At 38.0% G+C, this 13,623-nt stretch overlaps 1 protein-coding gene across 2 annotated transcripts in view; it reads right to left on the bottom strand.

Moving 5' to 3' along the window:
- PREP (prolyl endopeptidase) overlaps positions 1–13,623 on the bottom strand; it is an 86,507-nt gene that overhangs the window by 16,014 nt on the left and 56,870 nt on the right. For both annotated transcript variants that reach the window (XM_059842374.1, XM_059842375.1), the window contains one exon: positions 1,397–1,533. In XM_059842374.1, the coding sequence (XP_059698357.1) occupies positions 1,397–1,533 (137 nt within the window). The remainder of the gene's footprint in view (positions 1–1,396; positions 1,534–13,623) is intronic.

Here is a 13,623-nt window from a genome sequence, read left to right as displayed (position 1 = left end):
TTCTGTCATTCTTGTGAGGTAAATCAGCTTAGCAAAGGCTCCAGCAAGCACCAGGGCCAATGGATGGGAGGTGGAAGTAGGGACTGTGAAATACCTTCTCCTTCTGACAGCAACCAGCTCTGCAGTATGTGAAATTTTACCTTAAATCAACAGATATGTAATATTCATTTTACAATCTTTAAAAATGAAAACATGGTAAGTTTTATAGCATCTACAATACATCTACAGTTTTCAGCATCTACAATAAACTGTAATAAATCACTGGTTGAACCTAAGTAAAAAAGAATTTTAAAACTATGCTAGTTATATAATTGTGTCTCTCAAGAACCACAGGAATTTAGAAGTGTAGCTTTATGAGGCAGACAAAAAGCTTACAAATAATCACAGAGTACAAGATGGGAGGTCCATTGTTAGACAAGGTATTTGCTAAAAAGGAAAAGAAACTGTAAATGCTATTCAGAAATACAATCACTGCAAATAAAAAAGGCAAGCACTATAAAGAATTTCTTGAAATGTGCTAACTCTAAAGCAAGACTGGTAGCACCTAAACTTAATAGGATTGTTTTATAATAGATTATTTTTCTGCAGTGAGCTGCTCTTCTGCTTCCTGAAAATTATTCTCTATTCAGCCCTTTCCATTTCTGCTTTCCTCTGCCTCACCTAGGAGCATTTCTTAGGTATTCAAGCACTGCCTCTTGGCAAGTCTATTCAAATTGCCTTGCTTAAGAAATAAGCCTTTTCTTTAAAGAGATCATCTATGCAACAAAGCTTATGGCCTTTGAGTGTTACAATGCCTGTTCTGAACACAGCATTTTTGGTTTTCAATGTGTTGCTTAGCATTTGTGAGGACAGTATCATTTGGGTGTCAAGACACAACCCTCTTTGCTGATCATAATGGACACAGAAGGATTTTGTTTCTGATGTAATCTCAAAAGTATAATATGAAAATGCAGCCAAATTTTAATTCTTTACATTAAGTTAGTCAAACATTTGATTTTCTATAATTTTTAGACATAGAAAATTGTTTAACTTGGAAAAAAGAAAAATTCCTATGCTATTAGTTCAGCAATGGGCTCAAATATTTCCTTAAAATATTTGGCCATGTTTTTCTGTTGAACTCAGTGACAGAGCAAGAAGAGGTTGAGGTGTAATCCTAAGGGGCAGGGTGACTGTTGTAAACCTCAGCAGAGCACAGCACTTCTCTGCTCTGACATAATTTCTTCTGTGAGCCTGGATAAAACCTTTGAATTCAGAACTAACAAAGCAGACAAATGCCTGGACAGCCCTTATGGCCCTCATCTTGCTTCTTAGGAACCCAAAATGCATCCTGTCAGATTCATGGTGACAGCTGCAAATACCAGATACTTCAGAAGAAGGTGTGAATCACCCTGCTTACCTGTAGCTCGGTGTAATTGATATGTTGAAGCCTCCATATCCATACAAGAAGGCAGGATGAGAACCATCTAATTTAATTCCTTTCTTGTGAATAATAAACATTGGGATCTTAGTACCATCTTTGCTAGGGTAGAAAACCTAAGACAAGAGAAAAAGAAATACAAAATGCTCTTACTGCTGTAACTTTCCACAAGTACTGTTAAACAAGAATCAGAGGTGACCATTTCTATGGGGTCTGATGGGTAAAACCTTCCGAGCAACTTGCACCAATTGCCTAGGTCAGGTTCAGTACTGGGCACCACCTGCTTGGTTGCATAGCAGCTTTAGAAAATGTATCAAAAAGAGACAATACAAAGGGTATGATGGTGTCACCTTTAGATATCTTATTCTTCAATTCTACACACAAGAGGGTTTAAGAAAATGTTACAAAAAGAATACAGTTCTCTTCAAGGGAAGACTGTCAAAACACAAGGGCTGCATGGTCCATCACATGTGAAAGGAGCTGGCACAGAACAAACAGAACTAAAATCAGATTTCCTGTACAGATGAATTCACCAAAGCAAGTCTGTATCCAGCAAAAGTGGACTAAGCATTGCCCAGTCTTTCAGGTTTTCTCAGGGACACTTCAACCTCAGCAGGGTGGTAACACAAGCCACGACAGGAACTTTTGTAGCACTTTGGTGCATTTTCAGACATTACTGAATGTAGAACTAGAACCTTGCAGAATCCCCAGTCCATCAAGTAAGACAATTGTACTGCTCACTGGCTTTCTTCCTGAAAGGACATTAGCTCCCAAAACACAAAGTATCCACATAGCACATGCTTTCATACATCTTTCTATTGTTGCCATAGCACTGTGTGAAGTTGAAAGCTGAACTTCATGTACACAAACATAGACTGTAATTGTTTAACACAGTTCCCACATCTTGTTTTGATGCATGTCTCTGCCTGCATATTCTAATTTGGGATCCACTGTGTTATATTTTGCAAATCAAGAAAAACACATGGATGTGAATGCAGTTTATCGCTGGTCCTAAAATTCTGGCTGATTCCTTTTCACTGCCTTCCTTTAACATCATTGCAGATTCGACTCTAATTAGAACAAAAATGTAGTAAATGAAGAATGACACATTCTTATAATTTAGTTGCATGTTTACAATCTCTGCTTTTAAAGGAAATAGTCCTACAGTGATTTGTAAAGCACAAGATCAACAGGTTCTATTTTTACAACACATGAACCTCATCAGTAATATGAACCTATGCAACACATTTATTCCGAGCATTGCCTGTAATGTGAAACATGTAAATCCATATGGCTGAAAACAAAGTAATCACATTTAATTTCAGTTTAATCATTGCTAAGGAAATGTGAGAAATTTCAAATGAAATCACATCTTTCTCCAAAGGCTTTACCAAAACCTCTAGACATATTACAGATAAAAATTCAGTATTTCACAGCACCCACAGTGGATGAAAAAAAACCAACCCAAACCCAAAAGCCTAAAGGTGTTTCTACACTGATAAAATCACTGTTTCCAACTGCCATAACTGTATCTTAACTGACAAAGTGCTTGCCAGAACAGTAGAGTATAATGGATTTTCACTTTAAATAGTTCCTTGAGCACTATAAACAAATAAAATAACTGACGAACAGAAGAACTGCTAAGGCTGATGATGAAGATTTCCAGAGACTCTTCCCTAAAACGTCATCTGTCAACTCCAGCTGTTGCTGGAAATTCTCAGGAAGCAAGCACCTGGTCTTTCTACAAAACTTCCTGCCTTGGACAGTCCTTTCTTGATGATTAAAGTATGCTACTAATCTTACTGCTGGTTTCTGAATGAGGACTTTATCTTTTATATAACAACTCCCTGAAAACTGACTTCTGTAGGGCCTTAATTGTCATCAATTAAGATAAAATAACATACCATTAAATGAAATCTCAACAGAAAAAAAAGACGCATGCCAAGCTGCATGTCATTGCTAAAATTTGCAATTTAAGGGTTTTCAGTCCTATCTTTGCTAAAATAATTATTACCTCTCCTTCCAAGAACACAAGAGAGAGGGGGTAGAAATTAATTCAGTGAGACACTAAGATATGTGAAGCCATTTAAGCTTCTCCAAACAGACTATATTCAACAACTGATTCAATCTCACCTTTAAATTAGCTGTTATCTCTGAAGCAAGACCAATGGTTTATTCATGTAACCAATAAAGGGATGTGCTTCTATCTCAAAGATTAAGGTAAACTGCAAAGGGCAAGCCCTAAAAAGGATTTCCCAAGATGGTGTTTCATGCCTAACTTTAGATGCTGTCAGCTTTTACAATGCTAAATGCTCATAACAGGGTACTACCTTTTCCTGTGTAATCACAGATAGGAGAGATCCACTTGTGCCTATCACATTATATTACTCATTGTTCATATAATTTCCAATAAGGTCTTAAGTCACTAAGGTCAGCATATATAAGAAGAGGACAAGTTAGAAAAATTAATTTCAAGGGAAAAGGATGGAGAAAACACTTCAGAAATATTATTATGAATGCTGAAACTCACCATTTAAATAGGGACATGCTAAAAATAAGTATCTTCAGCCTTTAGGAATGCAAGAGCAATGCTGTGTGGTTGACAGGGCACTCCTGCTGCGTGCAGGCCTTGGTGCTATTCTAGGACCACAGTGCTGGAGCTGTAGAGCAGCCCTGGAATAGTTGTAACTATCAGTCTCACACTAATGTCCCTGTGTCACATGGCAGTGGGGTCTCAGTGCCAGAAACACCTTCAAATTCAGATGGCAGAGCCTGAAGTATACATTTATAGCTTCTAATCTATGTATTGTGAGGGAAGGAGAAAGCAACACTGTTTGCACAGTTACTCATTGCTACAAATTACATTAAAATTAAGCTATATAAGTGAAATAGAGCCCAATCTTAATCACTCTTCTTTAGTGCATACATATGGATTTATAGAGTGGTGTGTTACTTTCTTTTGATTTTTAAACTTAGCATTTGAAATCAATTTAGACTTCATTTTCAATAGAAAAAGTCAATGGATGTTTAGTCAAAGACAGTTTACAGAGTAAGTTTTACAAGCAAATGCAGTTAATAGCTCTGGCCTCTGGCTTGTAAATTTACTTAGGGGTTAAGCAGGATAAAAAAGTTCAAAACATTCATTCCTGGGGAGGTCTTTGTCCTCCTAATTATCATCTGCTTTAAATGTGCAGTATTTATATTAGGTGAATCTTCACTTAGGGAAGAGGGGAACTATCAGCAGGCATTGTAGACACAGACCTAAATTCAGAAAGGCTCTATATTTATCCACTCTGCCTCTGCAATGACAAGAAGCATCCCCTCCATCTCAAGTCACCAGGAGGCAAAACTAAGTATTTTAGAAAACCAAAAGGTCTGAAAAACAAAGGCTGCAGATAAAGCTTTTCTTTCATTTATCTACAGAGATAACATAGCCAGACATCGACACTTACACACAGAAGTAAAAATTTTGGCAATCATCCAAAATGCACTTCTATTGTAAATATGATTAGTATATAAATATATCAGTACCTTAGAATATTAAAGAAAGTGACACAATCATCCCAATAAATAAATAAAACTAATCTGTCTGCATACTCACATTCTGCCACATAACTAAAAATACCTAAAAATACTGACATTGAATAGAAACTTCAATTTTTAAAAATTAAAACCCCCAGCAACTTTTGGTATTTAGTTTTACTTTTTCTCCCTTTCAGAACTATTTTATCCATTTATATAATGGAGAGATTAAAAGATGTATGTAATTATAATTGTTTGGATAAGAAAAGTGCACCTGAAATCATCTTGCTTTTACAAAACCTAAAACCCTTCTACACAAAAACCAACCCCAAACCTTCACACATTTAAAATTAACCTTCTAAGGTAAGATTCAATACGGGTTTTGAAATGCAGCTGTAAAACACAAATCCAGAATACTCTTGTACATTTCGGTCTAATGTTTTGAACTGTGAACAGTATCTGAATGTTCACAAATCCTTTATCATTTGCCTGCATTGCTCATTAATGGCAAAGCACTAAAATCCAGTTAAAATGTGATTAATTTGTCTTGTCAAGAAAGAGCGATGTCCTGTAGATAAAACATGAATTTTATACACGAGTAGAAACTTTAATTTTTGAGACCTGAAAAGACCCCCTAAGTCACAGCAGGCTAATTATTCATAGGAAGCCATTAGTTATTCTAATAATATCTCTCCCAAATTCTCTTTCAAGATTAGTTATTACATACCAGAAAGAGCAATTGTTTCCATGTCTGTGTGTGCTTGATCAAAGCCAGGTAAGAATCACACTTGTCATTAACTGACATCCATTGTGTGAAATGCCAAAAAATTTTACAAAGAGCAACTAAAATGGCATATAAATCAAGCTGGAATGCTCCTTATTAAAAATTCATGTTCAATAATTTAGGTTTATTAACACCACAACAATGCCTTTAAAATAATTTTTTTCCAATATGTCCTTTCCAGTTTTTCTGAAATAATTCCTTTTCATTTTAAACCAACACAGGATTTAGCAGTTTTGTGGGATTTAGCGATTTTTTTCTACTTCTATGTAAGAGCAGCTGCCCTCACACACTGCTGCAGCCCCCACAAAGTTACATACAGCACTGGGGAGGCAAAACACACTGTTCAGTCCCAGCAACCCCTGGCACAGGGGCTACAGGAAACGACTACTTGGAACTGAGTTTCAAACATCCAGTTTCACAGAAAGTATTCCCCTTGTTAAGTGAAGATTTCTCATCAGACACCAACATTTACGTTTTGAGATTTGGGGAAGAAAAGTATAAGGAATTCATAGTAAATCCTATAACGTTGCTCACATTTTGCCAAATGTCACAAATGCTTTGTTAAATGTTCACTGCTTTAAAAATCCCACACCAGTATCTTTGAAAGGTGACTGAAACAGTAAACTTAAAGGAATAGTCCCTAGAGAAAGTCTTGCTTCACAGATGGTGGCATCAAAGTTTTCAAACCTATGTTTAGGTACAGAGATAACAGTGCCAGAACAATGCCACATAGCAACATCTCCTACTGACAAGTCCTAACACTCGGTGCTTCAGGAAGGCAGGTCACAAAGACCCTGCCCTCACACAAGCAAGTCTGAACATGCAGTGCTGGCAGGCACCTCTCTTGAGATGCCAGGGCAGAAAACTCACTGATTCAAACAGAATCATGTGCTGCCTTCCACACCATCTGTCCATAGCCCATTCCATCCCTCATCACCTCTGATCTTACAAAACAGACACAAGTCTGGGGTTAAAGACCATAGTACTTCACAAGCAAAACTCCCCATTTATTGCAGCAGTGGCATGGACCCAAGTGCAAGATCTGCAGTGGCCCCATAGGCAGCTCTGGCAGCCAGCCAATGGCCACACGTAAGAGCAGCTCTTACTAAACACCAGCTTTTGCATTCTTATATAGAACATGAATCAGAAGTCAGGAAAAATAACAGAGAACTGTTACCACTACAGAGCAAATCCACAGGATCTGAGGTTTCCTTTCTTCAGAGGGGAATCCTCATCAATCCTCTTTAAGCCTCTTAAATTAGCTTCAAAGCAATTCTGTGTGGGTTGCAATGCTTGCTTAACACTGAGCTGGAGAGGGGCCAAAGTAACTCAGTACAGTAAAAATTCATGCAGGTAAAACCCAAAAAGAAGGACACCCACCACAGACATTTGCAAAAGCACTATGAAAATAATCAAGAAACCACTCAGAAGAATTGTTTCACCACCCACCCACCCACCGGCACAAAAAGCAGACTCATGCTGACAGAGGCAAAGTGCCAGGGGATGGTCTTTTAGAGGAAATGTCTCCTTGCTACTAGGTTCAGCTGCCTAACTGCAGGGAGGTATCTCACAGCGTGGTGGGAGGATGCAGGGGAAGACAAGAGAAAAATACAGGTGAAAGATGAGAAATCGTGCAAGACTAGCATGGCAGAAACTGCTTTTAAATCACTCTTTTCTATATAAGTTAAAAGGTATCATCCCCTTATATAAAGCAGTAGTGGTAAATGGGATTCAATGAGATCCCCACACACCATCTAGTTCCGGAGGGAGGCTTCTTGCCTCTTCTGTTTATCCTCTTCCCCTTTCAGTGCAATCTCAGAGCTTCCTGCAGCAGAATAATTAGAATCTGCCAAGTACAGTTATTCCTCTTCTTTCATCAATTTGCCTTGAAGATGACTTAGTGTACAGTGTAGAGATAGACAGATATGAGACAGATAAATTTACCTTTTCATATAAATATCCACTGTAGTCATGTTAAACAGAAAAATGTCCCAGGGGCCTTTTTAAGTTCAGTCTCTTTTCTGAATTACCTCTATGTTTATGCATTCAGGAAATGTACTACTGTGAAGCAGTATAGCATGAGACAAACAAAGGGGTGTCTTGATGGAAGTAGCACACCATTATGAATAAAATCATAAATAACAGCTGCTGGCTAGTCCATTTTCTTTCATTAAATCAAGCTTTGCTTCACCAAGTAAACTGCTCTGACAAGAGACAACTCACTGCAGTAGTGCGTAGGCATTAGAAAATAAACACTATTCATTTTTACCATGCTGGAAATCAGTTCAAATTGTAATGAGAAACACTCTAAGAACAAAAACATAGATGTAACTTACCATGGGGTAAGCAAGAGAAAGAACTTACTTTTTGCAAGCTACCTCACAATAACTACTCTTATTTATGGTTTTATGATGAGGTAGATGCACACACCTAATCCGACATGCTGAGAGATGAGAGAGATGCATTCACTCAAACTAGCTAGTTACTAGCTAACTAACATTCACTAGTAACTAGCTAATTCACCTTCCCTGGTTTTGACTCCATCTTGCTTCAAACTTTCTTGGTCATCTCAAAATAGCCTTGCTGCTGAGTGTTTACAAGCTTAAGGAAAATGACACAACTACTGTTGGATTTTCTCCCTAATGTAAGGGCATCTACACAGTTCAGGGTGCTCAAATTTCACCTGTAAGCTCATACCCAAAAATTCTTGCACAGAGAAAATTCAATTTTGACAATGGGGATGTCAAGTGTCAGCCTGTGTGAAAGCCTCAAGAGGACCCATGCATTTGCTTACGTGGCCAAGAAGCTTTGTTCATGACTTTCAAAGGCCAGGCAACTTCAGAGGGCTCTGCTCTCTCTTCCTTAAAGAATCATACCATGTTTACAGATGTCAAGTTGGGTACCCAAAATAATTTTTCAGAGGTTTTCATCTTCCATATGTCTATGTAAGATCTCACCAACATCTGAAATTGTTGTTTTGCACTCTCAATTCTGTTAATCTACTTTCCACCATGATGATGAATGTTAACTAACAACAAGAAAAACCCTAATCTACCAAGCAGTTTTGACCCTGGGTGAAGACAGCAAGTATAATTTTATTGGGCTGCAGTGATTACATGTGTATATATATATATCAAGAGTTTATCTGCATTTTTTAGCAGTTCTAATTTGGTTTTGTCTCCTCTAGGTAGTTAATGCATAGCTATCATTATCAATCTTCCAAATGTAATTTATTTCTCTGTTCTGCTTCAAGCTGTGGTTGGTAAGGGCACTGTGATGGTCTGCATTTCCACACTGTCCAGCACACGGTTGAATGTGGCCCATGATTAAGATTCTGAAGTCCTGCAGTAACCAAGCAAGTAAAGGACAACAACCTTCTGATTTGTTCTCTGCCAGCTGCCCTACCTCCTTAAACCTCTTTGTAACAGTTACATGCCAAACCTAATAAATAACTACATAAACTAGTTATGAACTTGTGTGTGCCTGGGGGCCTGCAACTCTGAAATACAAACTTCCCAGCTCTGCCAGAGCCATGGCTATTCTGAAAACACTCCAGTTCCCCAGCTGCCTACAGAGACACTATTCAGAATGAGAGATGCATCCACTGTAAAGTATTTAAATGGGAGTATGGAGTTGTGGTGAAGCTTAATTGCTACCAGGAAACACAGAGACACTGCAGAAAAGAGGGGACAAGGGAGTCTTTTTGGAAGGAGTAACAAAGAGAAGCCAAAACTACCTGAAATAGTAAAAGGCAATCCAGCAAGGATATACTATAAACATAGCATATATAAACATACTATATAACCTGACAGATGCAATCACATAAAGAACAGTGAACAACTCACTAAAAAGCAATTTAGAAAAGTATCTTGGAGATGTACACATGCCAAACTGAACTTGAACTATGAATTGTTAGGGAAAAGGCAAACCCTACATGAGGACATATAAACCAAATTCTCACCCACAATGTGTTATGAAGTAACCCCTCCTGTTGCATTCACATTTGCAAAGCCTGAGCTGGAGTGCTGTGTTCAGCTGAAACCATGGCATACCATATGCTGAGCATCTAAACAGATGTCAGGAAGAGGATGCAGGGTGATAGGAGGCCAGGAAATACAATAGAGAAACTGAACAGAGTGCAGATTTTTCTTTTGTTTTGATTGTTTTTAGTCAAAAGGAAAATAAAATTGAGAGACACACAGTGTCAGTCTTTAAATCTGCAGAAGTTGGCTGTAACCTGAAGAGAAGCAATTGCATGAGCCTTTCATGGCAGTGAGGGACACAAAGCAATGCATTTCAAACTCAAGAAGGGAATTCAGGCGAGACCTTTAGGTCCCTATACCCTGCAAAAGCTTTTTAACAGGAAACTCAGTGAGAACCCGGGACAGATTGCCTAGGGAGTGTGAAGGCTTTTAAACACAAGGCAGACAGAAACCAGGCAGGAATGGGTACAGGCAGAAGCGATCTGCCACAGTGCCCACAACCGCTCAGTCATGCCCATGTCACCACCACATCCAAACACACCACCACATCCAAACACATTCTGCCATGATAGTTTCTTCTTTTTCCCAGTCTTTTTGTCCCTTGTTTATTACAGCAGCTCTGCTACAGGTTTTTCTGTTCACAGCTGCAGGCACCTGCTGGGCGGCAGAAGCTGGTTCCTCTGTGCTTGAAGGAAAAGCCAGTATCCTACCTCCTGGGACTCCATTTAGATAAGATGAGATTGTTCTTATACAGATTTTATATGACTTCAAGAAGAGAAACTTTAAAAGCAAAAGTGAAGAAGACAGACTTTAAAACAGAACAAGCGCCTCCCTTCTCACGGCCTTTTGCCTTTCATAAAACCATGAAACTGAGAAATGTGAAGGCCATCTAGGGAGTTTATACACTTAACAAAATCGACAGGAACAGCTGGTGAGAACAGAGGTATATTCAAAAATCCACCACTTGCAGATCTGTATTAGTTAAACTTGCGAAAATGGTTAAAAAATTTAAGTATTAAACATTTACATGATAAAACCAAAGAAAACATTTATAAAACTTGCCCATATGCATAACACAGATGTGAAAACACCTATTAACAGAGTGCACAACATTTTTTTTTCAAGTAAGATGAGCCTCACTAACAAAAAAACTACTATAATTGCTACTGTTCTGGAAATTTGTTTGAATTTAAACACTGTCCTATGGCACAGACAGATAACATACCTGGGTATATAACTCTACCTAAGAGTAAATCCCCTTCCAGGAAACCTAATGACTATTAAATGCACTTAGATGACACTGCTAGTACTGAAAAATACAACCAGAAAAGTCTGGTTTTCTTGGAGGCCTATAAAGGCAGTCAACATGTCTCCCTGCTAGGTCAGTGGCTTGAATGCTGGCCTACACCAGTGATGACTGACAACTGCAATCATCTAATGATCTTTTGCCAGCTGAAAAAAACTTACAATTGTGGCCCCAGAGCAATCTGTCCTCAATACATCATTATCATCACAATTAAACCCCACCCCACCAGCCAGGCTCCATGAGGCAAAATGATGGGTGGGCAGATGGACAGAAATATTCCCATTCTGCAGAGGAGCATTCTCATTCTGAACAATGCTGGCATGCCAGTTTGACATTTATCCTCTTAGTGAGAAAAGGGGCAACTATCACTTTTTTCTTTCAGTAGAGGACTATGCTGAAATTTCCCATTTTTACGACTACTTTGTTTAAGCAAGAATTAAACAGCTATAAAGAGGCTTTAGAGCATTTTTTTCTGTGGAACCATTCTGTGTTTGACCCTCTACCATGTATAGTATTGGCCATTCAATCTGCACTACACAAGACACACAAACACTATAATGATCAAAAGACTATGTGCTGTCAGCCTTTATTACTATTAGACGTATCAAGAGGGGGGCTTTTTATTGATGCTGAAGTTCTCTAAACTATTTGGGTGAGATTTAAATAACCATTCTGATTAGGTTTTCAATCCACATCTGAAAACTCAACTCTGAGGATCAGCAAACCACTGCCATTAGAACAGCAAACCACAACCCCAGAGCAACACCTCATCAATGTGAAGCCATGGACAAATTTCATCCTGAATGTTTCTGTTCCTGTAGAATGAAGTTAATAATATTCACTACCTTTGAGAAATAACACTGATAAGCCTATACAAATGGGAGAAGAAAAGTTGGAAGTAGATTCCCACTGAGGAACGTTAAACAGGATTCTTACTTACCCTGTGAGTAAGAGAGTTAATTAAAATGTGTTCATGCTTAATTAGTGGAGGTGAGTTCAATCAGAGGAGTGAATATGAAAATATGAAAGTTCCAGGAAAAACAGAAGGGAAGAAATTCTTCGGTGACTTCTTAGAAAGAAGACAAACCTCAAGTATTTTTACTACAACATTATCATTTTAATATCTCTATATCGGCAAAGAATCGACCTATTGAGGTTCCTGAAGACTTCAACATGGGTGTTTGTTTAAGGTGCCTGAGTGAATGATTTTTTAAATCTTTTTGATAGCAAAAGGCATTTTCCCATTTACTGTAAAAATCAAAACTATTTTTTATTTACAATCAACAATGCAATCATTTAAGACATGTGAGGCAATCCTTTAAGCTCCACTACAATTCCTTAAGCTCTTGTTTAAAACTCCTGGGTGCAAAGAGGAATTCAATTCACTACAAACACTATGTTTAACGCTTACAGGTCTGTTTCAGTCCGTGCTATTTCACCTTGTGTTTTAAGAAATTCTGAGAGAGTGTGGAATGCAGCTTGGGATTAAGTAAGCCAACAAACATCTCCCTTCACTAGAAAATAAACCTAAAAACTAGAAACTAGAAAACTAGTGGAAAACAAACCGCTGCAAGTTCAAACAAAAGTTCTATTGAGTAAGGTGCAGGAATAGTATTTCATAATGAGCTTTAGTTTAACTAAAGCAATCACTTCTCTTGCATGCTTGAAACAAGTGAATGTTTTTATAAAGCCTAGAGCATGAAGGTTCTACAGACGCTTCCATTTCAAGAAGCTCTCCAGCTCCCTACACACTCAACAGAAAAATAAACAATTTACTATTAAAACCATGGAACTATTGAATCTCAATACCTATATGACAATACAAATGAACTCAGAGAATATTTTTAAAAGATATTTTAGTATTATTTCCCACATTGTGTGGTCAGTAGTGTGCTAACTCTTCCTAAGAGAAGTTTTTCATTCCCTTGCATCCCAAACCACATTTCCATTGTTCTGCATGAACAAAAGCTCCCAACTTCCTAAACTATGCATCAATCCCCAGGGTATATAATAAGGGGATAGAACAAATCCAGACACTTAGACCTTAAAACAGGATTTGAACTGGATTGGTTAAGAAAGCAATGCAAAGTCTATCACTTCATCCTCTTATACGTAATAGATTGGTTCCTACTCTAGATACCTAAGGAATATCTGAATTGCATTGGATGGGGCTACTTAAATTATAATGGATGTAGAGCCGACTGCTATTCTGCTACTTGGGCATATGGATTTCAAAGTTCAAGAGCATTTAAGATCATCATAGGAAATCCATCTCTTGATACTCTATCTAGATGTAAAGTCTTTAATTCTGACAATTTCCTCCCTTAAAAAGGAGGGTAATGTGGCTGCAAATATTTAACATATTTAATATACAATCTCTTGGCTTTCAAGAACTAGAAGGGCCTTTAAACTAGAGCACTACTTTTTCAGTGTTTCAGTGTTTCTTCACTGACCTCCAGTTAGAAGAGGTAATGGCAGACTGAAGTGGTGTTTGTAACAATCACATGCCAAGGGTGTAAGATACTATATTCCACAGGCAACCTGCCAATGCTGTCACAGTTGTCACTGTGATTTTGTTGATGTCCTCCAGAGTGAGACTGGTGCCTTGGTG

Source organism: Haemorhous mexicanus, chromosome 3 (assembly GCF_027477595.1).
Source record: "Haemorhous mexicanus isolate bHaeMex1 chromosome 3, bHaeMex1.pri, whole genome shotgun sequence".
Lineage (NCBI taxonomy): Eukaryota > Metazoa > Chordata > Aves > Passeriformes > Fringillidae > Haemorhous > Haemorhous mexicanus.
Note: the sequence above shows the minus strand (reverse complement) of the source record. Positions and strands in the feature narration are given on the sequence as shown.